The sequence below is a fragment of the Nelumbo lutea genome, chromosome 2, assembly GCF_056320005.1.
Source record: "Nelumbo lutea isolate HS-2025 chromosome 2, American lotus-T2T, whole genome shotgun sequence".
NCBI lineage: Eukaryota > Viridiplantae > Streptophyta > Magnoliopsida > Proteales > Nelumbonaceae > Nelumbo > Nelumbo lutea.
The window spans coordinates 43,796,810-43,824,535 of NC_142685.1; the positions used below are offsets into that span (position 1 = coordinate 43,796,810).

A 27,726-nucleotide genomic window follows, 5' to 3' on the forward strand; every position below is an offset into this window, starting at 1 on the left:
AGTTGCCATGCGTCGGTGTTTGTGTTGCGTCGTCGCGCATTCCATCCAGCTGTACCGGTCTAGCGCCTGGCTCGACCAAAAAGAAATTCGGGTCACGTTCGGGTTACACGCGGACTTCACACGACTTGGACTTCGTGGATGTCAAAAATGCGCTAAATCGTTTTGGCCTCAAAGAACCCGCAGTTGCGGCCATAAATAGGGGTCCCTTGGCCATTTTCTTCACCATAAAGCCTTCATCGTTAGCGTTTGAGCTCGCGCCAGGGGTTTCTTAGCTCGGGTCCTCCAGTTCGTTCTGTTCTTCTAGTCCGGTTGCATTTCTTTGGTGAGTCCTCCGGAACTTCCTTTTCCCTTCTAGTTCGCTTCTTTCTGTTAGTCCAGTCTGTCATCTAGTGTAGACAATCTCATCAACGAGCCCGAGGTAGGTACCTCAGCTCAGGATGTCCCCTCTACTACCCAGCCATCCGAAGTACGGATGGCTTCGGGTCATCTGGCGTCTACCTCCCACCGAGGTTGGGAACCAGATCAGTTTGGGCCTTCCATAATGACCCCGGAGAGGCTTCAAGACCTCATACAGAGGTTTTGCCTCCCAAGCGAGTACTCATATAGTCTTCCCACCGGCAACTTCCCATGGGAGCATGGTCCCAACGAGATCGTGATCTTCAGGGAGCAACTGATAGCCAGACTCAGACTTCCACTTCACCCTTTAGTCGTTGAGGTGTTGGTACACTTTAACATTACCCTGGACCAACTCCACCCGAACTTCCATACGGAATGTGGTGGGGTCCATTTCTCTTTGTTTTGACCGTTCCCTTTCCATAGATTTAGATGTTCTTAGTACGATCTTGGCTATAAAGAAGAGCGCTCCGGGCGCTCTCCCCGGGCATAGGCGGTCTTACTACCTGTCCCCCCGCCCAGGTTTTAAACTCATGCACAAGCTCCCGAGCAAAGTCCCAACTTGGAAGCGGGACTACTTCGTAGTCCGAAGCAGCACGGGGTGGCCCTTCCCCCCCGATTGGAGGATAGCCATTCAAGACCCTGGTGTCATTCTGGACGGGAAGACCAAGAAGGAGCTCCAGTCACTAGCTAAGCTCGGGTTGCATTATAAAGACTTCACTTCTGAGGAGAAGCTCGTTCGAGCGAGCTTGAGTCTGGGTAGGTTTTTCCCACTTTGGCTTTTTTGCTCATATATTTGCTTCAAGTTACTGATGTGGTATTTCACCGCAGGTCCTACGGAGGCGGAAAAGATAGACAACCAGAAACTCTTCCACCAGATGAAGAGGAAGAAACGCGTGGTAAAGAAGGCGTGCATTGGGTCCCCGCTAGCACCAGTCGAGCCTCGACTTCCGCAGACCTTTGCCTCGGTGCCCGAGGTGGCAGTTGTGCCCGTTGTAGACTTGGAAGAGGGGGTTGTGCCCAAGGGGCCTGAGGTGACGATGGAACCTGTCGTTAAGCCCGCCGAGCCCGTTGCTAAGCCTACCCGACTTGCCAGGGAAAGCGTCATCGAGGCTAGCGCCGCTACTACCGGGGCTCATCCTGCTGAAGATGTCGTCGAGACCTCTGAGAGCTCCACTCACGATGTGAAGATGACGGCTTCCAGCTCGGAGGGTCAGGGGAGCCAATCCGTCCTGAACCCCAAGTGCAGCCTGAAGAAGAGTATGCTTGCTGCATACCCGGGGGAGGTCAGCGAGTGAGCCGAACTCACTCCATGGTCAGCTCGGCGCCCGAGCTGCCACTCATACTATGGTGGTGAGTTTCTCTTCTTTTTCTCTTTTTCCTTTTTTTTTGTTGACTAGTTTCCCTTTCGCATGTGAACACTGCCATTCGCGCCTTGACCCTCCAATCATACAGGCACCTGAGGCGGGCTCTAGAAGCTAAGAAGTCGTCTCGCACAACCCATACTGAGTTGAGGGCAGCCCATTGTCAGGTTCACCGCCTGGAGAGTGACGCCTCGGCTCAAAAGAGCTTCATCGAGATGTTAATGGCAGAGAAGGGGGAGCTGGCCCGAGACAAGGACAAGTTGAGGGCTTGAGGTGAGCAACCTCAAGGCTAAGCGGGATGCCTTGAAGCACGAGGTGCAAGGCCTCAAGGATGCAAAGGGGAAGCTGGAGCATGAAGTGAGGTACCTCCAGGAGGACATAAGGGAGAAGACTGCAATCATCGAAGGTGCTCTTGAGGAGGCCAAGACCCAAGCCATCATTGACTACGTCAACTCTTTGAGATTCGACGATGTGATGACGGAGGCCTACCATAAGGGCTTCAAGCTCAGTCGGTGGCTGATTAGGCACCTCTACCCCGAGCTAGACACGAGCGCCATCACTACTTCACGGATTACTGGCGACATTGTGCATCAGTCAAAAGACGACCCCGATTCCGAGGATGAAGGTTCGGAAGATGGAGCAGAGGACGCCGGTCCAGCCACTGTCCCCGAGGGGGTCCCTGATAGAGGTGACCAGTTCCCGAAGTAGTTTGCTCCTTATATTTGTAACTTAATCTTTTCCCTTTTTGAACTGTGAATGTACCATCCTGAGCCTTCGAGCTCAGGTAAAAACTCTTGTACCTGAACTCTTGTTTTAATGAAATATAGTTTCTTTTGAGTATCTCTGAGTGCAAAAATACTTCTAAGTGTGAGCGGACTCCAAGCTGGTCAATTTAATGTATAGGTTACCCGAGCTGTCAAGCTACCGAGTTGGCGGTAAGGGTGACTGAGTGAAGTTGTGTTACTTCGGGTTGCGCAGGTTACCTCGGACTATCAGGTTACCGAGTTGAGTAAGAGCAGCAAGGGTATAAACACCGTAGGGTTCATACTCGAGCTGTCTTTCCCTTAAGGGTTAGAGATAACCAGGTTTTTGTCAGTTTGTTATGCCGAAGTGGCAGCTTAAGAAGGGACTCGTAGTCTGTTCTTAGGTTTTAACCAGGCCAAAGTGGCGACTGGGGTCTTCTTGTGGCCCTTAGGCTTAGAGAGGGACCCGTAGTCCGCTCCTAGATTTCACCCAGGCCAAAGTGGCAGTGGGTTACTCGATTATGGCCCTTAGGCTTGGAGAGTGGCTCGTGGCCTACTCGATTCTTACAAATAATATTGTCTTAGGTTGACAATATTCCATGCTCGAGGTATTTGTTTCCCTTCGAGGGTCTCGAACTCGTATGTTCCTTCCCCGAGCACTCGTTTCACTCGGTAAGGACCTTCCTAGTTGGACCCGAGCTTGCTAGCGCCAGGCTCAGGTACCATAACTTTACGAAGGACCAGGTCGTCAACGCGGAGATTCCGCTTCTTGACCATGGCATTATAGTACCGAGCTACTCTCTGCTGGTAGGTTGCGTTCCTAATGTACGCGAGGTCCCTTGCTTCGTCAAGTAGATCGAGGTTGGTACATAGCTCATCTTCATTTGTCTGATCACTGTATTCTTCTAGTCGTAGCGTAGGTACTTCGATCTTTGCGGGGATCACTGCTTCGGTGCCGTAGGTGAAATTGAAGGGTGTTTCTCCCATGGCGGTCTTCTCCGTGGTCCAGTAGGCCCACAGAACACTGGGTAGTTCATCTGCCCACAATTCTTTAGCTCGGTCCAACCGTGTCTTTAGTCCGCGGAGGATGGCTCTGTTCATGACTTATGCCTAACCGTTTGCTTGAGGGTGCGCGACTGAAGTAAATTTCTATTGGATTCCCATGTCTCGGCACCAGTCTTGAAATTTAATGTCCTCGAACTGCTTGCCATTGTCGGAGATCAATACCCAAGGTAATCTGAAGTGGCACATGATGTTCTTCCAAAAGAAGTTTTGAACATTTCGGGTTGTGATCGTCACGAGGGGTTCGGCTTCTACCCACTTGGTAAAATAGTCCACTACTACTACTAAGAACTTCCTTCCACCCATTGTTGGTGGTGAATATTGGCATGTCTCTGGCATTTGTCACATTTTCTTATGAGCTCGATAGCATCTACCTTCATTGTTGGCCAATAGTACCCTTGTCGAAGTGCCTTTTGGGCGAGGGCTCTACCCCCAAAGTGCCCACCGCATAGACCCTCATGGATGTCGCAAAGTACGAGCTTTGCTTCGGTAGGTCGCAAGCAGCGCAAGTAGGGGAGCGTGTAAGATCTCCAATATAGTTGTTCGTCTATCATGACATATTTGACTACCTGGCACTGCACCCTTCTAGCTGCATTGCGGTCTGCAGGGAGGGTCCCGTGTAGTAAGAAGCTCGCGAGCGGGTCAATCCAGCTCGACTCTGCTTGAACGACAGGAGTGACCTCCTCTGCCCCCCCCCCCCCCGAGAATGCTAGGCCAAGGCAAGTCCTCTATGTACACAGTTCTCACGGTGATGTCGTTGGTGCTGGCTAACCTGGACAGGGCGTCGGCCTTGGCGTTCTCTGACCTACAGATTTGTCTAATAAAGTGTGACTGGAAGTTGAGCAGGGCCTCTCTGACTTTGGCTAATAGGCGATCATGGTTGGCTCACGAGCTTTGTACTCGTCGGTGACCTGGTTGACCACAAGCTAGGAGTCGTTGCAGATAACGATGTGCTTGGCTTTTACTTCTCTAGCTAGAGCTAGTCCAGCTATCAACGCCTCATTTTCTGCTTCATTGTTGGATGCCTCGAACTCGAAGCATAGCGCGTACTCCAGTTTTATGTCACTTGGGCCGTGCAGAACTATTCCGGCATCGCTGCCCTGTTGGTTCGAGGAGTCATCTACGTGAAGGATCCAGGGCTCCTCATCTCAGCTCGCGGTTGGCCGAGCTAGGAGAGGTGTCACACTAACTACTACTTCACGGGGTTCGGACTGGACCGATCCGGGAGCTTCAGGCTCACCCGAGGTGGGAGCCTCGCGTTCAACCGGACTGGGAACTTCAGAGCTGAATGTGCATTCGGCTATGAAATCTACTAAGGCTTGAGCCTTAATGGAAGTTCGCGACTTGTACTGGAGGTCATACTCGTTGAGCTCAATGGCCCACTTCGTCAACCGACCAGAGACCTTAGGCTTAAGCAAGACTTGCCTTAGAGGTTTGTCGGTAAGGACGATAACAGTATAAGCTTGGAAGTATGGGTGGAGCTTCCGAGCTGCAAGTATCAATGCATATGCTAGCTTCTCCATCTCTGGGTATCTCATTTCTGCTCCCTACAATACTTTACTAACATAATAGATGGGTCATTGGACCCGATCTACTTCTTTTATTAGTACCGAACTGACCACTTTGTCGCTCGCCGAGAGGTACAGTTCTAAAACATCACCCTCCTCGGGCCAGGTTAAGATCGGCACACTAGCGAGGTAATTCTTGAGCTCATCAAATGCGAGCTGACAGTCTCGGGTCCACTCGAACCCTTTGCTCTTGATTGCCTTAAAGAACGGCAGACAACGGTCCGCCAATTTGGACATGAAGCGGCTCAGGGCGGCTATGCAGCCATTCAACCTCTGAACCTCCTTCAACTTACGGGATGATCTCATGTCTAAGATGGCCTCAACCTTATCCGGGTTGGCTTCAATGCCGCGTCGGTTAACGATGTACCCCAGGAATTTACCTGAGGTCACACCGAACACACACTTGTTCGGATTTAATCTCTTGTTAAACTTATGCAAAATTTCAAAAACAGAATGCAAGTCTTGTGTTAATTCATGTGAGAATTGAGTTTTGACGACCATGTCGTCTACATAGCATTCTACTTTTCTGCCGATTAACGGCGCAAACAATTTATTTACAAGCCTTTGAAAAGTTGCCCCTACTTTTTTAACCCGAAGGGCATAACCTTGTAACAGTATAGGTCGAACTCCGTGATGAAGGCAGTCTTTTCTTCATCCTCTAGGACCATCTTGATCTGGTTATAGCCTGAATAGGCATCCAAAAAACTTATCAACTCATGCCCTGAGGTCGCGTCCACCAAATGGTCGATTCTGGGGAGCGGGAAGCAATATTTCGGGCAAGCCCGTTTCAGGTCGGTGTAGTCGACGCACATGCGCCACTTGCCGTTGGACTTCTTTACCAGGACAGGGTTGGCTACCCAGCTCGGGTAGTGGACTTCTCTTATGAAGTCCGCTGCGAGGAGCTTCTCGACTTCCTCGTCGATCACTTTCCATCGTTCCGTGGCTAGGTTGCGTTTCTTCTGCCTAATGGGCCTAACTACAGGATCAATGTTCAGCTTGTGAGTTATGAGTTTGGGGTCTATACCGAGCATTTCTACCATGGACCATCCAAAAATATCTAAATTTTGAAATAAAAAACTTACCAGTTCGGATCGTAGGGGCTCCTGGACGGAAGCGCCGATCTGAAGCGTCCGAGCTGGGTCTGTTGTTGAGGTTGGGACCGCGACTGTTTCTTCCGTGGGCGCAGCTCACTCTTCACCTTGCTTCGTGGGTCGTTCCAGTTCGAGGTCATCGGTCACCTTGGTTTTCCCCTTTAGGGCGGAAACGTAGCACTTGCGAGACTCGAGATGGTCGCCCCGTGCTACTCCCACACTGAAATTTGTTGGGAACTTCATAGCCAAGTGGTAAGTGGAGACCACCGCCCGTAGGACATGGGTGATCGCTCGGCCTATTATGGCATTGTAGGGAGAGGGGGTCGCTACCACCAGTAAGTTGTGTTCGAATCTGACCACACAAGGTCATGTGCCGATCTCTACAGGTACTGTTATTTTCCCAAGGGGGCGGACTTCCTCTCCGCTGAAGCCCACTAAAGGGGTGTCTGTAGGCCTCAGATCGCTTCTCTGCAAATGAATTTGGTCAAACGTAGCTTTGAAGAGGATGTCGGTTGAGCTGCCTGAGTCCACGAGTACGCGCCTGACCTCGAAGTCATTGATTCTTAGCTTTATTACGAGTGCGTCATCATGGGGGTAGTGGACCCCTCGCGCATCATCTTCTATGAAGAAAATTGGATCTCCCGTCTTCGGCCGCTTTGGGGGGGTTCTGCTCTTCCCGGGTGGCCTCACGAACTGACGTCCGAGCTGCTGCTGAGGTGCAACCCGCAACGATCGAACCTCCCACTATCATGTGGATGGTCCCCCGAACTGGCCTTTCCTCCGGAGGCTGCCTCTATGGTTGTTCGGCCGACCTGCTGCTGGACTTGGGAGCATCTTTACCATGCTTTCCTTGCTGACCTGTTCTATTGCTATTGTTATTATTATTATTATTTTGTACAAAGTTTCTCAAATATACGCAATGGATGAGCTCCTCTATCTCATCGCGGAGGTTTTTACAACTCTCGGTATTGTGACCGTGGTCTTTGTGAAAACTACAATACAAACTCTTATTTCTTTCATTGGGATTCCCCCTCAGACGTGGTAGCCACTTCACGTATGGGGCGTCCTTGATCGCCATCAAGATTTCGGCCCTTTTCGCATTCAGTGGGGTGTAATCAGCTCGGTCTGGTGTAGGAGCTCGGAACAATTGACCCGACTTTGCACCCCGAACTGTTTCCTTTTTCTTCGGGTGTCCCCTTGACTAGAAGGCTCTCCTTCTCTCTTTCTTTTTTCGGGTGCACCTTCGCCCTTTTGGTTGATCTCCTCTTCAGTGGCTATGAACTTATCTGCAAGCTTTAGAAACTCGATTATGGTCGCAGGTTGGTTGACGACCATGTGCCACTTGAACTCTTTGTGCATCATGTCCTTATTGGCTGTAGCAAGGCGTACGGCGGGGTCCAGGCGCGGTATCTACATACAAGCGTCGTTGAACCGCTTAATATAGCTCCGGATGGACTCTCCATCTATTTGTGCTACGTTGAAGATGCTTTCTTCAGTTCGCGGGCAGCGTTTGCTGGTGACAAAGTGGGACGTGAAAGCTTGTGCGAACTGCGCCCAACTTCTTATTGACCCGAGCGCCAAGTTTCGGTACCATGTGCGGGCTGATCCCCTAAAAGTATTGGAAAAGGCCACGCACATGCACGACTCGCTGGCTCGCACTAGGTGCATCTGTGACTGAAAGGCGTGTACATGACCATTCAAGTCGAAGACCTGTCATACTTATCAAGAGGGGGGAGCTTGAAATCCTTGGGCATCGGACTGCCAGGAGTTCAGAAGACTGGGGGGACAAAATCGAGAGGAGGGGAGCTTTGGCTTTGGCTGAGCCTACCTCTTCTTTGCCCATGAGCTCGGGCAAATCGCGGGTGACAGATCGGAGAGCTCGGCGATGGCGTCTCTGCTTCTTGTTAGGCTCGGCGTTCGTGCTGCTTACCTTCGCGCTATCTAGAATGGTTTGCATCGGGAGTAGCCCGGTCTGCTGGTGATGGCTACGGACAGAAGGATCCTGCTTGGAATATGTTGCCAGGATCTCGAACCGGTTTTCAAGGATCGGGGTTCCAAACTTCGACTGTCGAGGCGACGTAAACCTGCCAAGCCGGGGTCCTCCCGACCTGTCCGCTCGCGACAAGATCGGGGTAGTCGGTCTCTCCCGTCTGCCGTGGGGGGAGGCATGGTATTTTGGTGGCGAGATTTGGCTTGCTGCGAAGCTAGGCGCTGAGGTGAGAGCTGAGGCTGTTGAAGCTAAGGTTGGGGCAGCTGGGGGAACTGCTGCTAATATTAATACTGGGAGACCTGGTGCAGTACGTGCTGTTGATAGAGTTGAAGTTGTTGGAACTGTTGCATTTGAGCCTGTATGGCCCTCATGCACTGCACCAGGTCCTCCAGCTGGTTCGGGCTTGCCGCTAGGGGCACGACCGAAGGCTCGGTGAACGTCGTTCCGACTATAGCGGGGAGTCGGGCAATGACAGGTGCCATTGTGAGAGGCACGTTCAAGCTGGGGATTTCGTCCGCTGAGAGGGGGATGGTGAACTGTCCGATACGGACAGTAGGAAGCTAGGGTTGTTCCCTGGAGTTATCTATCTCCGTGCTTCGTCCGACGTTGCTAGAGGAAGCCATGAGCGTTGGATTGTTTCAAGGAAAAAGAAGGAACTAAAAAAGTTTAGAGAGAAAGGCTTTTTGAAGTGATTCCCACAGACGGCACCAAATGATGTAGCACAATCCGAACACTCCTAACTGGCGCTCGCGTGGCTCCTAAGATGTACCTGAAACAAGAGGAAGGAGGAAGAACTCCCGAGGGGTTTTCCGATGGGAGCGTCCGATGCTTAAGTTAGTGTTGTGTACAAGAAGCAAAGAGAGAACGAAGGCTAAGAGTGTAGGTTGCGCTAGTGATTTCAGATACCTTGTTCCTTGAGGGTAAGTTCCTTATAGCTGAATTTCATTGCTCCCGACCCTCTGACTTCTAACAGGGCAGGTATAACCGCCACTGTCGGTCTGCCATAGCCACTACAGGCAGGGCTAAGGTGGCACGTGCAGGGCCGTCGTGCAGGATACGTGTCTGTCAGGTGTGGGACGCCTTCCTAAAGGTGGTAGAAGCGGTGAGGGGACATGCCTACAATTCACAGGTTTGTTAGGTACGGCGGTCGATCAGGAAGCTCTCCTATGGTATACCGAGCTGTTCTCCTGTGAATCGCCCTGAGCTGGGATGTCCCTTAAGTGGCGGGCTGCCTGCAGCCGGTTATACTGAACTAGCCGACCCGAGGTCTTTGTTCCTCGGGGCGTCCAAAGAAGAATCGGTGTGTTCTTGCTTGGGAGTGACACGAGGTCCATTGGGAGGAGCTCGGGTCTCAAAAGGGGTCAGGGTGTCCCAAACTCGGGACCCCGGGGAGGAGGTGCGGGCGAGGCGGCTTTCGACGAGTAGTTTACCTGCCGAGTTGTCGTGCTGAACTCGGTGGGACTTCCCCACCGAGTTGTGCTCTTGTCCGTTGTGCTGTCATGCTGAGTCACTATTTGAGCTAGGTCACGCCTACGTGTAACTGAGCTACGAGGTCGGGCCAAATCACCCTCCATCAGAACCCATCCCATCAGGGATTGGGGATGAAGGACAAATTTTATCCCCAACGGGGATCAAAGACGGGGATGGAGGTTAATTTCATAATCAGAGTCGGGAACGGAGAATATGATCCCACCCCAAATCCACCCCGCTGCCATTCCCAATCCCACCCCACCATTAGAGGGTCTAAGTAACTACAGATGCGGTCTTGCCATTGGGGTGGGGGTGGGGGTGGGGATGATGGTTCTAAATTACAAGTATGTTTGTGCTCCATTGATTTGTTATACTTGTTCCTAAAATTTATTCTCTAATGCCATGCGATCTAATCTGGGCGAGCCCATGAAATCAATGACAATATGACATTGATTAGGTGCTCGTTTGGGAGGGTTTTCATGGGGTGCCTTCTGACTTTGCAAGTCCATAAGGTGTTTGGTTGCAATGCAAATGCAATTATGTATACTACATATTTATCATTTATTCGATTCATGAATGCAAATAAGATTCAAATTTTAAACCGTTTTTGCACTCACATTATTTGTTTGAAATCAGAGTGCTAGTGTATGCCTCCATTATTAAATGCTCCAACTACCTTATACTCCAATGCCTTAACTTTGTTTAAAAAAGTTGATTATCAAAAAAATATAAAATTATATCTAAAAAATAAGTACAATAATACGTATAAAAATGCCAGAAAATACATTTTTGATATTTGATATGATAATCATTAATTTTTTATGTCAAACAAAGGCGAATCACAGTACATAAATACGCTAATTCAACGTTTGTATTACAAACAAACAGAGCCTAAATAAAAATCCCAAAATCAATACTTGGTGAAAAATCCGGGAAGCCCGAATTTTCATTCAGCCAAGAACTTTCCGGTAGAAAGCACTTCCTGCAGTTCAGTTAAAGCCTTCCCAGACGGTAGTTCATATGCTGCTGCTGCGATTCGTTGAAAGCCTTCCATTCTTAGTTCCTACTTCCTACACGGGAGTTCATATTCGGACTGTAGGCGGTGGATCCCCGGACCCCGGCGTCCCGGTCCGATGACATTTAGAATAGGCAGTTCTCATCCCAATTCCCAACTCATGTCCATGGACCAGTTTTATTTTCTCGGGTAATATCCACGGGCGATTACTCGGACCTGTGGGGCCTATCTGATTATAAGATGTCGTTCCATCACCGTCCAGTCGTCGCCCGCCTCGTGGTTAAATTCATTTCATCTTCCCTCCTTTTTTTTTTTTTTTTCTTTTCCAAATTTTCATTGATTTAAAGATAATTTTCTAGACGGACGGATGCCTATTATCGTGCAGCGAGACCGGGTTTTTTCATGAGAAGAAGAAATACTCTATTTCAGTCAGCAAAAAAATATATATATGAGAATAATGCAACGCTAATACAAGTAAGGAAGAGTTTGCGCTGGATTTAATAAGAGGTGCAATTGGTTGATTAGTATAGTGTGGGCCACAGACTTAATGAAGGAGATCAATCACCGACGTGTCTAACTAGACGGAGAGAGAGGATAGTTTCTATAGATGTAATAGGTGTAGGAGAGTTGCAGACGAGTTCATCCCCGAAGAGGAAAAGAAGCACATGAGAGAGAGAGAGAGAGTGAGACAGCGCGCGCGGAAGCAACAGCGAAGGGGGAGGGGGTTATAAAAAGGATCGAGTAACGGACGGTGCAGATAAGCAAAGTGAGAGCTCATACTCTCATCTCGGTCGTTTCCTTTCTCCTCTCTTCTCCAGCGTCCGATCTCCTCTTTGGGGGAAAAAAAATCCACCGATTCTTCTTCGACGCGCACCAAATACAAATCTCTCATTCCTTCCTCTCAGGTGAGTTTTTCCTTTTAGTCCTCTCCATCTCCCTCCACGTCTCTCTCTCCCTCTCTCCCTCTCTCTCTTTCTCTCTCTCTCTCGTCCGCTATGGCCATGGCAGAACTAGGGTTTCCGTACTTTCAAGAGCTAGGGTTTCCGGTTCTATTGATCTCCTTCTACAACGCTCGCTCTGTTAACCTAGGGTTTCGACGGTCATGGCCGACGCTCCGGCGAGTCCAGGCGGCGGGAGCCACGAGAGCGGCGACCAGAGCCCTCGCTCGAATGTTCGGGAGCAGGACAGGTACCTTCCGATCGCGAATGTCAGCCGGATCATGAAGAAGGCGCTTCCAGCTAACGGCAAGATCGCCAAGGATGCCAAGGAAACTGTGCAGGAATGTGTGTCAGAGTTCATCAGTTTTATCACTAGCGAGTACGGCATCGTCTTCCTGTGATTGATTTGGACAATTAGGGTTTTCTTCTTTTAACCTAGTGTTCGAATTGCTGGTGTAGGGCAAGTGATAAATGCCAGAGGGAGAAGAGAAAGACGATTAATGGTGATGATCTGCTTTGGGCAATGGCAACGTTAGGGTTCGAAGACTATATTGATCCGCTCAAGGTGTACCTGAATAGGTACAGAGAGGTAAGTCTTGTCTCCATCCGAGTCTCTCAACCTTAGCCCCTTCTATACGTATTGATAATCTGACAAGCTTATACTGATAAATTTTTATTTTCTCCTTGGCCGACTCTTCGGTTCGAACACGATGTTGCAGATGGAGGTATTTGTTATTTTAGGCCGATCTTTAGTCTCTATTCATTTATTAAGTTTGCTTCATTAGCTTCTTCAAATCGTTTTGCTTTTTTTTTTTTTTATGAAAAATTATGGCTTTTGGCAGGGTGATACCAAAGGATCTGCAAAGAGTGTAGATAAAAAAGATGGAGTTGGAATTCAGCAGGTTCCAAATCCCCAGGTAGTAGATTCTCCATTTAGCCCTGCGTCGCTGCATTTACAGAATAATTTGGTAAGCACAAGCTAAAAATCACATTCATTTTGTGTCTGCGAATTAATTTTACAGATTACTCATCAGGGATCTTATACGCAAGGCGTGAACTATATGAATTCTCAAGTAATATTTCTCTCTCAATATTTTTATAAGTTTAATATGCAATATACTGATCCTTCTTGTTTTTGCTATATTCCACACTGTAGATAGGAGAGCACAAGCATTTGCATATTTGACCATTTTTTGGTCAATCATACATTGCAGGACGTATTCATGTTATTTTTGTATTTTTTTATTTGGCATTGGAGCACTTTTTTTTTCTAATGTTGCGTTTGGTAAGAGTGTGAATGCAAATTAGCAAATATGCACGATTGTGAAAAATGGAACTTGGTTTGATTTTGCGTTGGTAAATTTTGCATTCTTACCAAGTGTATTTGATCATATGGGTGTAAACACAAATATTCAGACTAGAATCTACCATTTTACATAGACCAACTTTGAGTGCAAAAGTTTGCTTCTATATGGCTAAAAAAATGTCAGAAAAATGTTAGAAAAAACATATTTACTTTCATTTCCAGTACAAAAATGTATTCTTACCGAACACCTGCAAAATTGAACTGGAAAATCCATTTTGATTCAGCATTTGCGCACTTGCCAAATGCAACCTAATGTGGAAACATGGTTAGCTACTCATGGTCTCATGGCCATGTTCTTAGCCCATTTAATTTTTATTAGGGTTAGTCTCTGACACTTAGAATCTACGTAATCCCTTCCAGTGGCCCCTTTTTTGTGGGTTTTATCTGTTGGTATTTTTATTACATTCTTTCTACATGCTGTTTTTCGTGACTTAGCTGCCTCTTGGTGATATTTCTATAATATAAACTATTTTCCCTTTCTCTGATAGAGAATATCCACATTTTAAATATGTTTGTGACAATGCACCCATAGAATGTTCAAAAGGTGCCTTCTCTTTACTTCTCTAGGATCTCTCAGTGTTTTGCTTTCTTTTCTTTTCTTTTCTTTTGGTGCTATGTGTGTAATGAAGTGATAAATCCTAGAAAAATTTAGCCAAAGTTGCAGCTATAGTTTTTTGTTTTTCATTATTCACAGAACGTTGTGATAGTAGATGTTCTTAATTAAAATTAATTATTTTTTCAAGAAAATATTGTAAACTACAACTGTGTATACGAGGACCGAATGGGAGAAATAAAACGATATGGCCTAATCATGTGGAAATAATTTGTTAACAGTGTAACTGAAAAAACCGTCATCTAACTATAGCATGGATTTTTCTGTGCTTAAGCCATCCACATAGTTTGTGGACAAAATGCATGCTATTTTTAGGTGACTTTTAAATGACAATACGTAATGCTTAAGCATGCTTTACAAATTTAAAGAAAATAGCAACAATAACAAGCTATAAAATGTATGTTTAATTATTTATTTTATGTTTTGTTTTAATGGTAGATGTGGTACTTTATAATCATTTATGGGGGGACATGTGTGATATTGCATCTAATTTGTGAGTGTAGTGATGCTTAATTGGTTGAGGGGGATTCCAAGGTGTGGTGGGGGATGGGTTCAGGATGAGGTCCATGAGGGTATGCGCCCTTGAATATATAAGAATTTTTTGAAGGAAGTTAAAAGAGTTAAAAAGAAGCAGGGTTGTTGGTGTGCATTGGGAGTAGAGGTCAGCTAGTGGTGTGGTTGATGGGTTAGCCAAACAAGGGGTGGAATGAGGGAGCCTATTTTAGGGGCATGGGAGAACAATTTAATGTACTTTTCTTTTGATCTGGGCATCTCAAACTCTGGATGTAGCTATTTTAATTTTTGTTTATGTTTAATAAAATTGTTAGTTGCTTAGAAAGACATGTATTGATGCTTAATTTGATTTGATTAATAGATGGTTGTTACCACTCCCTTATAATACTGTCTAGTGTTCAATTCCTTATTTTGTTAATCACAAAGGCTTTAAATTTGTTTTTCGATAAATGAAGAATTTATTAATGGAATAAAATACTGTTACAGAAACACTTGAAGAGGTACTACCTGCAACCTCTCCAACCCATCAAGAACTAAAAGGGATTACAATCCAGCCCAATACAGATTCTCCCTATTTGCCCCTTGCTTGGCTAAACAATACGGCAAAGGCTTTAAATTCTTATCTAGCCTAACTTTTTTTTTTTTGTTTTTTTATTGGTAACCATAAAGCTTTATTAGATTTAAAATGAATGAGGTATGTTCATTATGCCATGCATCCTTAACTGTGAACAACTTGCTCAAAGCATCTGCCAAACTATTTGTTGATGTTTGCACTTTGCACCCAAAGAAGGGTGGAGTCCAACTCCAATACCAATTGTCTTATCTCTCTCATTATGTGTTTGTTCTGTCATAATCCTTGGGCTGGCTAATCTCTTTCAGCCACCCTATAACTACCTCTGAATTCCCTTCCCTTGCTACATTTTTACAGTATAGAGACTTCCCACTCTTTGTTCTTGGAATGCTGCTAGCAGTTCTGCGTTTATGGAGTCTCCATAGTTGGCTGACCTAAGAGTACATTACAAATATATTTTCATCTGTCTATTGATCAAAAAATTATTTCCATTTGTCTCTATAAGCTCTACCTAGACCTGATGGTCCTGGGTTTCTAATGCATCAAAATTTAATTCTACCGATTATTCCCTAGTGGATTGCTAATTCCAATGCACTTGAGCTCTAACCCTTTCATTTGCCGTGTTGACCATCATTTATTAGGAGTGCAACTTTGGCTCAGGTTGGTTTTGAAATTTGTTGAGCTTTCGATGGGCTTGAACCCTAACCTGAGCCCAATGTAGTTGAAATTCTTCAATGTGGGCAACTCAAATTGCAACTCTAGATGCCATCTATAGAAAATAGGTAACTATACCCAATCTACTGTTTTAACTCCATTTCTTTCTTCCTGTACAACCCATAGTATTGTTGCCCTGGTGCATTTCCACAATATATTTCCTCTCCTCAGAAAAGCGAAAAATGGACAAGGAACCTGCTAGATTATTTGGGGGATCTACATGCAAACAAAATGAGAGAAAACATCCATTCATAGAGAGAGAGAGAGAGCATCCCAGCCTATGTTTTTTATGATTGCAAAACAAAGGCCAAACTAAATGCTAAAGTTCATCCTTTTTATTGCTTTATTGTATTCTAAAATGAATTTATTTGAGATTGCATCAATATCTGAAATTTAGAGTATGAGGATCCATGATCTTGGGAATTTGACAAAAGTTTTAGTGCTGGCTGCCAATCTGATGCAACCTTTCTTTTATCCGGTCTTGGGGTCAACAGTGTAAGAAAAGCTTACACTGGTAGAGTGAAATTTCGACTATATCTTTTTATCTTTAATTTTTCCATCTAGTAATTGCGTTGAATAGAGAGGATCCCACTGCATTGACAACAATGTCGTATATTTTTACCATTGTTATAGTGTTTCCTTGGTGGTTGTAGCCAATAGAAAATTTCTGGATACCCGTCAATTTCCTTGAGCAACACCAGAAAAGCTTGAAACTTTGGCTTTATTTTTGTATTTTTCGTAATGGTATGATCTCCATACTTGCAAATTCTTAGCTTATTCAATCCCTCTAGTCAGTCATCTGGCAAACGGTTTGTCTTGACATAGGTTGATTAACTGAAGTGATTTTTCCTAGTACCAAGGAACAAAATATCAATACAATATGCCCTATATTGGTGGACCCAAAACTAGGAATGGAAAATTTTCTCTTCTTTAATGGATACTCAGCCTCCCTGATGCGGTCGAGTTGGGTATGGAGATTTTTCTGTCAAGGACTGGGATTAATTCAGATACCCGACCAGGCTGGATGGGAATGGGGATTTAAATCCCTGCCCTGTCCTTACCCAACCCTGACTGTAATATTTTAAAATTATTATTTATACTTCAACATTTGAAAATGTATATACACATTAAATATTTTAAAATATCACTTGTGTATATGTTCTTAAATAGATTTATATTCATTTCAACTCAAATAGATAGCTAAGTGTTAACCAATTTAGAGAAATTATTTTTTCATTTTCATTTAATTTTTTAATGCAAACTTTTAACTAAAAATAAAAAAGAATTTGGGGATTTGGGGTTTCAGAACTTTAGCGGGGGGGGGGGTGTTAACCATCCCTCTATTGCTTATAAAATAAAAAAGAAATTAAAAAAACAAAGGGTATTGGTCATATAGATATGCACCAATACCCATTTTAGTGGTATTGGGCATATCTATATTTTGATGCTTGTTATGAACTCCTGCGTAGACCCATCAGATGCAATATACTTGGTGTAGGGGCGATTGGAGAAAAAATCAAACAATAGAGAAGTATTACCTTCTTAGGACTTGGGTTGAAGTAGTGAGAAATGATTTAAGTGCTCATAATTTAATGATGGATGTCAGTGAACACAGTGGTGTGGTGAGTTAGGAGTCTTGTTGAAGGCCCTAATAGTTGTGAGTTGTGACATGGTCACGTGGTTTAGATAATTATGATGATGATGATGATTGTATTAGTGTTTTTTAAATAGGAGAAACTATGATGCGGGAAAGACGTTATCTAAAGTGTTTTCACCAGTTGATCGTTCAAAAGCTTTTCTGATGTCTTTCCGATAGCATAGGCTAGCCCTATGAAATTAAAAGGTCCTCATTATAATATTTGTTGTATCATGGTTGTAGTTTCCGTATGGTTGGGAAAATGCATGGATGATGTTGATTTTTTTTTACCTAGGCAGGATTCCATTTTTTTATGGTTTGGAATTTGGTGGTTTTTGCGCCATCTGTACAGTATTTTTCTGCCTAAAAGGCTCCTTGATGTGAAAGGATCGGAAAAGTTTTGCTTTTTTTTTTTTAATGAGAGGTTATAAAGCTAGAGTAACCAGATCATATTAACCGAGAAAAGCTTACCACTTTTTATGGCTCAAAGATACCGGTAACATGGGGCTAAAGTGGCTGTTTGATTGCGGTTGATTTGTTGGTGATCATATATGTAACTAATGGGGGATAGTTTGTGTCTTGGGTGACAATGGTTTATACTGTAGAATTAGGGACAGGAAAAGAGAAACTATTATCTGGATTAGTAATGTATTATGCACAAAAAAAAAAAAAGCTCTATCAAGTTGAATAAGAAAGAAAGAATACAGTATGATATAGCAAGTAGGAAGCAGTGCTACAATCTACATATTTTAGAATTATAGTCTGATCGCTTGTTAACGTTAGTGGTTTCTTTATTGTCACCAGAGATGATGGAATGAATTTCATGTATCTTTGAGATTTATTTGCGGGAGTCCAACTAAAGTGGAATCACATAAACAATATTTTTGATGGAGTAATCAGCAATCGACAAATTCCAAAACGAGTAGTGTAGCAACCAAATAAAAAATTCAAGTAGCTCCAAGAATGATGTATTTTGGTCATGGTTGTTAACCTATAAAATTGTTTGATGTTAGAAATTCTCAGGTAGCACCACTTTCAAACCAAACTAACAAGTCTTTACAAATAAGGGCAAACTAGTTTCTTCTGGTGAGTTCACGTCGGCACCCTACATGCACATCTCAGCGATCATTGGAAACATCACCCGTATTTGTCATTTGGAGATGTTCTAAGTATACGGGAGGGATGTGCTGTGGGGCACGCCCGTTCTGTTGGGGCACTGATGCAAACTCTCTTCTAGTTTGGGTAGAGTTCAGTCGATGGCTCCCCTTTTATTCCCTACATATTAAATTTCCCATTTTTCCTATTTAGGCTTAATATTTTGAGTTCATTTATTTTGGATATTGATGCTGATGTAGTTGCCTCCTGAAATGTTGCAGTCTCAAGGTCAACATCTTATGCTTCCCATGCAAGGGTCAGACTAGGCGCCATCTCCTATTTGACCACTTCCCTTGTTTCGAACTCCTTGGGAAGTATGTCAAGGAACATCTAATATATCCCTCTGGTCAGATCAATGCACCCCCTTGGGCGGTGTTGCTTTTCCTGTAGCGAGTAATTTACTCTTGAAGTCTGTATATTTGAGTGCTTTCTTTCAATACACTAACCCTTCAAAGATCCTGGAGACATGTGGAAGAATTATTTGTGATTTTCTTTGTTGTTTATAGTGGATAAAAAGCTATTATTCTGTTTCTTTTGTTAAAAACTTATTGCTTGTCAATTTTGTGTTTCTATCAGATATTGTCCTTGAATTTTTACAATATTCAGGATTGTTTGTCGTTTACCCATAGGTGCTTGTGTTCTATGTTGAACTTGGTTGTGGGTAGGTGAAACCTCTCTCCTTTCTCCTTTCCATTTTAGTGTGGCCAAAAGGTGAAATTTCCGTTGTAAGGTAAGGTCATGAGAGGTTCAAAGTAACCATACGATATGTTTCATATTGGGTATATTGTATCTTATCTTTTGGTTTCGATACATAGGTGTTTTGGGATTCATTAATTTCAATGAAAAAATGCTTAAAAAACATTTCCAAATATCAAGTTTTTTTTCTTTTTTTAAAAAGCGGTTGATTTTTTTTTTTCGATATGCCCCTGCCGATACACGGGCGTATCGATACTTTGAACCATCCGTGAGACTTCCGACCAGACAATTCTGAGAAAAAATGTGGGCCCCTGAAACTGTCACTGGTTTTCATTAAAAAACAGTTGATCTGAAGCTTCGCCCCTGTCGTGGCTATGGTGTTAAACATCTTGTAGTTACAAAGGTAAAAATGTAAAATACTATTGAACTAACCAGCGGAAAGTGTATATTCGTTACATCTGGCTTTCATTTTTAGCGTTTCGGGCAGTGGGTTCCCAATGGCTGATTTTGATTTATGAACGATCTATTGCTAGACTACGGATATCGGGATTATGATTTGGGTACAATGAAGGCTATACGGTAACTCCATTATATTGCATGTCAACTTCACCAATTTATGTCAGGATACTGCGTCACCTTTCATTCATTCAAGAAATGAGAACATTCTTTAAAATATGCAGATAGTTTTATATTTGGGGTAGGTGCACATTTGGAATTGATGTTAATTTACCGGCGGGTATGAGTAAATAAATTGTGATTTTTGGACTTTCTAAATGTTATAGTTTTACAGTGAAAATCAGAAAAAACTTCTGACACTTCATAAATCTAAAATTACATCCCTCCTAGTCTACTAGTAGCTGTTTTAGAGGTTCATGTGGATGGAGACAATCGATAATAGGAAAATTTGCAAATAATACTCTATTGGTAAAAAAACAAATAAGGAACTGACTGGCGTAAATGGATGCACATTTACATCCTAAGGCTAACGACTAACGCAATGTATTACTGGAGCTACCAGAAGTTTCCAAATACAAGTATTTCATAGCTGATGTAGTTCACCATTTACCAATGCCGTTTTGTCCAAAATCTAGGTTGATATATTTTATGTTTATATGTGATTAACATCAGTAATTTCAAAATTATTATAGTAAAGCGACATTCTCATAATCTCGCCATTTATAATTTAATTTATTAATGATGTCAAATACCAATATCTTATCCAATCCTATCTTTAAATTTGACAGCGTTTGTATGTTATACCTGAATCATTTAAAATAAGAAGTATCCATTTACTTGGTAATCATTATATGAAATGCCCCTATCGATGGGCACCATTTATTTCTAAGTACATAATCAATATGAGAGAGATCTGAGTACAAAATTCAACCAGTCGTTGAAGGAAGGAAAGAAGATGCAAGAATTACGTACTGAATCGGGGGCGGGGGGAATGATTAGAGGCCAGATTTAGATTTACATATTACGTAAATCACTTCTAATTGTGAGCAAAGAATAAAAAATTATTGGAAAATTTTTCAAGTGTTACTGATTGGTGTACTTTGTACAGTCGAACGGCCCTATCTCTTGATTGCTCTTTCGCTTAACCTGACAAAACCAGAAATTGAGCATTAGCAACAAAGGTATAATAGGTGGTCATGTAATACCTTCCCCCCCCCCCCCCAAAAAAAATAATAATAATAAAAGAAAGAAAAAAACTCTATCATTCGTGTATTGGTCAAATTGTTGCACTAACAAGTCCCTAAAAAAAAATAACCATTCATGTGTAAAAGCCAAATTCCTAACTCAGGGCCTTTCGCCCATAACAAGTGCCCAGTGCCACTGAAGGCACCGAAAAATCCAAAGAGCCTAAATCGCCTGTTGGTCATTTGAAAGGTTGTCCACTCATCAGCCTCTTTGAATTACTTACCATAGTGCTTGGACCAGCTTAATTCCAAAGCGGGCAAGTCTCCACCAAAAGTGAAGTTATTATCATATGACAATAATTACACTTGATTTATTATTGATTTTTTTGGGGTGCATGTTCCAATATAAAATCAATTCATAGGCGAGAGCCTTGTCACATTGCCAGATAACAAGGCGATGGGTTCATTCTAAAATAATCCAGCATCTCACGATAACTCCCTAGGTTCCAGCAACCAACAATCATCTTTCACCAGAAACTATCAATCATAAAAGGCCATTACCAAATGCAGGTCACCAGGTATTTGGTATCTTGGCAGGCTAGACTGGGAACAGAGCTAGCTTTGGGAGGGGTATCCTAGCCTTTCACTAGTAGTGATCAATAATCTTTATAAAGAGTACAAATTTTATATTAAAACATAAAACATCAATATATTCATAAGAAGAAAAAAGCAAAAGAAAAAAGATACATTAAAAAATAAGATAACAGGTGGTGGAAAAGGAAGAAGATGATGATGATGTTGATGGGAAAAAACCAAGGTTCAAAGTATCAACATGTATCATCTCGTATTGGTTAATACGTATTGTTTGGGGAGTTTTCTAATACAGTTCTAACTGGTTCAAGGAGTGGAAGAGCTTTAAAGGGACCCCCTTGAACCGATTTTGAAAAAAAAAATACATAAAAAAAAAAAGTTAAAAAAACACTATCATTATTGCACGATATTTAGAACCTTGGAAAAAAACTTTAAATTCTTTAGTTATTAGTTTAGGTTTTGAAGTCTTCAAGGGTTGAAGACAGCATTGAACAACATGTGCCAATGAACCCTAACTAAGTAGACACAAGCCAAACCAAGCTGAATATAGACTATTCAAGCTCAGCTCTACAGAAAAGCATTAGGCTTGAACTAGATTCGAACTAGAAATTGAGCTTGATAGTGACTAGTGAGCCAAGCCTAGTTCAGCACAAATCCAAACTCGAACACAATGCTTGTCCTACCTGTTTTACATTTAAATACCACTAAAAAATACATCACAATTGCCTCCTCTCATCAAACTAACAATAACTTGCTTAATTAACATTTAAACGTTATTTTTTTATTGTTTTATTTTATTTCTTATTATACATATTAAAATTTAAAAAATATAAAAATATATATGCCTCGACTAGGACTGCGAACCAAACTGAGCTTGGGTCGCGACCCAAGCTCAAATGGCTTGCAAATAGTTTGCTTCAATCTACCCCTTGCCCTAACATTAACAAATAAAAATAGTATATAAAACCACAAAAAATAAATTAGTATAATAATGCCTGCTTTATTGTTATAATCTCAAAGAGTATAATAGTTAAAGGCTGCTATGTGTCAATACAATAGTGTCTTTCACATTAAACTGTAAATAGTGACAAAGGAAAAGAAAAAGGGATATACCGGGGACCATGGATTCGGTTCCAGAAGAGGTTTTTCTGGTGGGGAGTTTTGAACTGCACCTCCTTTCCTAGTAAGGATATCCTGCCAAGATATTTATGCATGTCATGTCAGGAACTTCATTGAGCATAGCAACAATAACTAACTAAAGCAATTAATTTACCCACAAGATTCCACTTTTTCCTTAAAATGCATAAAGAATTTTCAAAACTATGATTGGCGCAATATAAATTATACTTGCAATATGCTGAAATAGCAGCTTGAACTGTACAAATGGTTGGGATTTTTTTTCTTATGGTTATTTGCAAATTGTTAGTAAACAATTGTTACTTCACATTTTGCATGAATTTGCAAAGAGCCCTTAACTGGAGACAAAAAAAATCATGGATGAACGAATAGGCTTGTTGGGAGTAACCAGATTGGACCATAACCTTCCAAAAGCCCTCCTTATCCAGTGCATACAAGACCATGAATAAAGATCCCAGTTAAGTAAATAGTGTTACACAATCAGCAAGAACATCCTTTTTGGATATTTTGGACAAGTACTCAACAGATCATCAATCTATAATAAATACCTGTATAAGGGTACCATATCGTGTCAGAAATTTTATGGAGACAAAAAAAATCATGGATGAACGAATAGGCTTGTTGGGAGTATCCAGATTGGACCATAACCTTCCAAAAGCCCTCCTTATCCAGTGCATACAAGACCATGAATAAAGATCCCAGTTAAGTAAATAGTGTTACACAATCAGCAAGAACATCTTTTTGGGATATTTTGGACAAGTACTCAACAGATCATCAATCTATAATAAATACCTGTATAAGGGTACCATATCGTGTCAGAAATTTTATTTTTTAATAAAATTGATACCGTACCCAGCTGTCCTTGCCACATCCAGGTAACATAGTCTTGCCCTAGACTGCTTTTTTCTGATGAATAGGGAGTTGTATTGACAAACTTTCACCTTCACACAGTAAATATACACTGCTATTGATCGAGAAAAGCAGGCCTTAGAATTTGACGCTCTATTCATAGAAGAAATAACAAGTTACCTCTCCTGCAGCCTCAATAGCTGCTAACCATTCATCCGAGAATGGAACAGCATTCATCTGATACTTCAGTGTGAGAGAGTCCTCCTTTAGTTCCTCCATAGGATTTTTATTGCTGCCAAGAAAGACAATCAGGTGGTTTTTTATTTTCTATTCACGTATATGTATTCTTTTTAAATTTCAAAAGGTTAAGACCATGCTGGAACTTAAAATACTTACGGTGGCATCATTGCATCCTTAACTTTCGAGGTTAACATGCTATTCTCTATCTCGCAACAGGGTTTATCATCTGAAGTCTTATGTTGGCATCTACTCTCTATCCCATTCTCTACTCTGCCAAGAGGGCTATCCCTGTTTGACATGGTCTGAACTGAAGAGACTTCAGCTACAACATCCATAGACTGAGCATCGCTGGTGGAACATGTGAACTGTGTATTTTCAGTCAAACAATTTCCATGCACCAGAGGAGTATCCAGATTGCAACCATCAGTGGCATGTCTGAACTGTAACTCATGAAAGAAATCATGATTTTGAACTATTAAGTTACTATCTGACCCTGTATCCACCTCATTTGTGTTCTTGATCAGCTTATCTGACCCAGCTGTACCTTCATCTAGTTGCAATGGATAACTTAGTTGAGATGGAACATTCAGACCCTGAAACTCGTTTCCACTGGCATCTATAATTTGCAGATTAACAGCAGTAACATGTCCACACTCATTATCTTCCTGGTTTTCATTGAAATAGCTGCTTTCTTCAAGCAAATTGCTACCACTCATCTGTGATCCCTGTTTATTATAATTAAAAACTCCAGTTGCTTCATCAGGGCCCGGATGTATCATCTCTACACGTTCAGTAGACTCTTCATAGACGTCATGACCCATTAGTAAGTTATCACTATGCACCATTGAAGCACCTGACTTGCAATTTTCCATGGCATCTCCCAATTTTGTCTCAGAGGCAAAATCTGGATCTGGAATCAATTGGGTGAAATCTTTGGACCCCAACTCTGTGTCTTCAGCTAGTTCCTCGACCATATTGTCTATGGCAGTATCACCTTTTTCCACTACAATTACAGAGCTCATACGAGGAATATGTGAAGTTTCTAAGACACTTCCACTGGAATTGTTGCTTTTTGGGCTGATGGCAATGGTGTTTTCAAGATCATTATCTTTTAAAGACTGACCCAGAGATCCAGGATGCATGAATGTTTTATTATCCTTCTGCAATCTTTGATTGTCCTTGCAAGGGGTATGGACAACTTCATCAGGCTTGGACCTTGGTAGACAAGCCTGTTTCCTAGAGTGTTCATCAACATTGTCAATAACTCTACATGACTGCGGTTGCAGTCTATTTATTTGGTATTGAAAGCTATAATTGGATGGAACTTCTGCTTTCATTTTCCGTGAATTCGTTAGTTCAAACTTTGATTCCGCATTTGGATGTGTGCTAGCAATCATTCTAGATGAAATCGAGGAACAAAAAGTTCCGCTCAGGGCTTCCGTTGTGTCGGTCAATGCACAATAAATGCCCAGTTTAGGCTGTCTCCAAGGTTCCTGAAGAGGGTGGAGTCCACTGGTATGTTCTGAATTACTGAATTTCCTCAGATTAGTAATATTAAAGTCTGGAAGACCACAAGGCTGAGCATTCCTTGGAGACTGGACAGTATGAAAGGTAGATACTTTTGGCTGTAGAAATCAGTGTGTCAGAAAAGAACACGACAGTAAAGCTATTAAAGTTTCATTTTCAACAGAATCAAAACAAATTCTGAGTAACTATGTCCCACTTGCACTGCATCTAACAAAAATTTGATAAACTTGGCATGATACCTGACCAAAGAATCCCAGTGATGGTGAAGGCATCCGCAAACCTGAAGGTTTTGCTGGTTGGAGTTTTGCATGTTGAATACTGCCACTGATACATAGGGCATTTTGTTGAAGTGATGGTGAAGGTTTGCTAGAATCAGCATCGCCACTTGGTGTGTGCAAGTCAGCAGCTCGAAGGGCTGGCTCTGCAGTCACTTTTATGCTAGTGGAACTACCTTTGCTAACCGGTGGAGGCAGTGATACTGAAGGTTTGCTAGGATCAGCATCGCCACTTGGTGTGTGCATGCCAGCAGCTGGAAGGGCTGGCTCTGCAGTCACCTTTATGCTAGTGGGACTACCCTTGCTAACTGGTGGAGGCAGTGGATTGGTTGGTAAATGTGCCTTTGAAAGTGAATTGATCTATTTTAAAGGAAAATAGCATTGTCATATAAAGAACTCCACAAGTCATTAAAAACATCTGAATTGATAATGATTAAGTAGAACTGCATAGTTCAAATATAAGCTTTCCTACTGAAGATTTCAAATAAATATCCAATTTCTTACCGAATTTTTCCCAGAACATTGCACAGAAGATTTCAAAGAAGAGGATGCAGAAGTGGAGGCGTTTTTTATATGATTTGAGGAACTTTTTGATCCAGCATTCCTTTCAGCATTGACCGCTAAGGAAAATAAGAAATAATAATTAAAATAAACAAATATGTTTCGTTTGAGTGAAGTGGTAAGTTCCTAAATTACATCCAGAAAACAAGTAAGCATTTCTTATTGGGCCCCTTCAAGGACAGTAAAGTGCAGAAAGAAACCTGGTGTCCCATTCTGATTACACTTCGAGCGCTTAATACACAGATTAGCATTCTTAGAAGATGTTGAGACTGCAGCACTATCTGGCTTTGGATTATGAAACTTAGGCAGTTTTGATTCTTTTGTTGTTGTATTTCTGTTAGGAAGCCTTTTTTTAGTAGAATCGAGTTAAGATCTCCATTCAATTTCAAGAACAATTGATAATGAGAAACAAGGCAAAATCGGAAAGAATCACCTAAACCAGAAATCAAATTTCACAAATAACATGGTAGAAAAGCAAATGATAAGGATATGATGAAACGGAAGGCCGTGGACAACCTCCAACGCGGGACACACTTCCGTTAACACCTTTGGGTATCTTGGTCTTTCGTGATGCCTGGAGAGGATATGTAATAACAATTGATGGTCAATCAATGAGAGTACATTCAATTTGCAGGATACCTGGAATACCTATTGATTTAGTAAAGAAAAGGTAGAATATACTCAAGTTCAATAGACGCTAACCGAAGGTAATGGGAATGAATGTTCTTTTTCTGAAGTTTTGGACTTGGGCAACAAACCACCACTGAGCTTTTGATAATCTTGTGGATGCTTTGAAGGCGATTTTTTAAATAAATTCTCTTCAAGATCCTGCAAATCCGATGCATCACCACCTAAGTCGGAACAATCCGATAGTGATGTTCTTGTTTCTTCAGGAACACTAGACAAGGGCTCCAAACTATTTTTACAGTAAGACCCACTTAGCATTGACAATTCGACGGGATCCAGAACGCCTGACATAGAAAAACAGTAAATACATTTACTCGAGAAGGAAATTGCGGTTGTTTTTTATTTTTAATCCGCTTTATATGTTAGATGTGAAAAGGAACAAATGGAAGTAGCCCAACAAAGGTATATCACGGCACCTTCTTCAGTGAAAAAAGCTGCATTCCAAGCCAAGCTCTTCCGCAAGTTGTACATCCCGCCCTTTTTTCTTCTCTTCATTTGCTGTGGCTCCTCAGTAAAGTTCGGCGCACCTGAACTGTTCCCATGAAGATTCTCTTTGTTTCCGATGTCTTCGGATGATGAACGGCAAGGTTCTTCTCTATCCTCATTGACCTCCAAAACTCCTGCATTTTATATAATACAAGTACAGAACACAAATCAAGGATGCAGTGGTTAGTTTGGGAAGAACAAACACAAAATTCTTCCAATCGTAAATCAGAATCAACTGATCAAGGATGGAGTGGTTAGTGTGGGGAGAACAAACACAAATTATTCCAAGCATAAATTGGAACCAAGGATAAACACAAATCAATGATGAAGTGGTTAGTGTGGGAAGAACAAACACAAAAGCTCTCTCTATCCCCGTTTACCTCGAAAACCTCTTCCGAAGTCAGAACGCTGTAACTACATAGGAATTCTTCCAAGCATAAATTGGAACCACACGAAGAACAGATATAGAGCATGGAGTTGTTAATGTGGGAAGAGAAGAGAATGGAGAATCAAAAACCCTTACCAGTTGAAGGAATTCGATAATGATTTGCAGAACGCTTAGATCCAAAGGGTATAAGAGGAGAACAAGAGAAATCAACGATTCCGACATCGGAACAATGCTTGTCGTCATTTTTGTCGTTGACGGAAGGTTGTAGGAGGGAATCGTCCTCGCCGCCGATTTCTATGAGCGAGAGACCGACTTCCATTTTTCTCCCTCTCTGCATCTCAAGTGTCTCAGATCTGAAGTGGAGGGTTTATTTTGAAAACATTAGAGAGCGCCAGAGCGGGAAAATGAACGTGACTTCGTGAAAGTGCACGTGACCGTAAATCTGAT

At 42.6% G+C, this 27,726-nt stretch overlaps 2 protein-coding genes across 3 annotated transcripts; one reads left to right on the forward strand and one right to left on the reverse strand.

Annotated features, from left to right (window-relative positions):
* Positions 1-11,168: 11,168 nt before the first annotated feature.
* On the forward strand, positions 11,169-18,746 carry LOC148870239 (nuclear transcription factor Y subunit B-1-like). Its single transcript, XM_088969186.1, has 7 exons — positions 11,169-11,601; positions 11,786-12,013; positions 12,094-12,223; positions 12,354-12,359; positions 12,477-12,551; positions 12,657-12,707; positions 18,424-18,746. The coding sequence occupies exons 2-7, from the start codon at positions 11,799-11,801 to the stop codon at positions 18,466-18,468; spliced, it is 522 nt and encodes a 173-aa protein (XP_088825312.1). The 5' UTR covers positions 11,169-11,601; positions 11,786-11,798; the 3' UTR covers positions 18,469-18,746.
* A 1,423-nt stretch (positions 18,747-20,169) lies between these two features.
* LOC148870240 (uncharacterized) lies at positions 20,170-27,620 on the reverse strand. Of its 2 annotated transcripts, XM_088968212.1 has the most exons (12): positions 27,415-27,620; positions 26,822-27,025; positions 26,421-26,689; positions 26,210-26,292; positions 25,919-26,073; positions 25,662-25,777; positions 25,122-25,517; positions 23,512-24,980; positions 23,296-23,407; positions 23,119-23,207; positions 22,243-22,323; positions 20,170-20,500 (listed from the first exon to the last, which is right to left on the reverse strand). In XM_088968212.1, exons 1-12 carry the CDS (start codon positions 27,614-27,616, stop codon positions 20,473-20,475), a joined length of 3,204 nt encoding a protein of 1,067 aa, XP_088824338.1. In that variant the 5' UTR covers positions 27,617-27,620; the 3' UTR covers positions 20,170-20,472. The 2 variants fall into 2 exon arrangements, with proteins under 2 accessions (XP_088824338.1, XP_088824339.1); XM_088968213.1 differs by lacking the exon at positions 23,119-23,207.
* Positions 27,621-27,726: the final 106 nt, after the last annotated feature.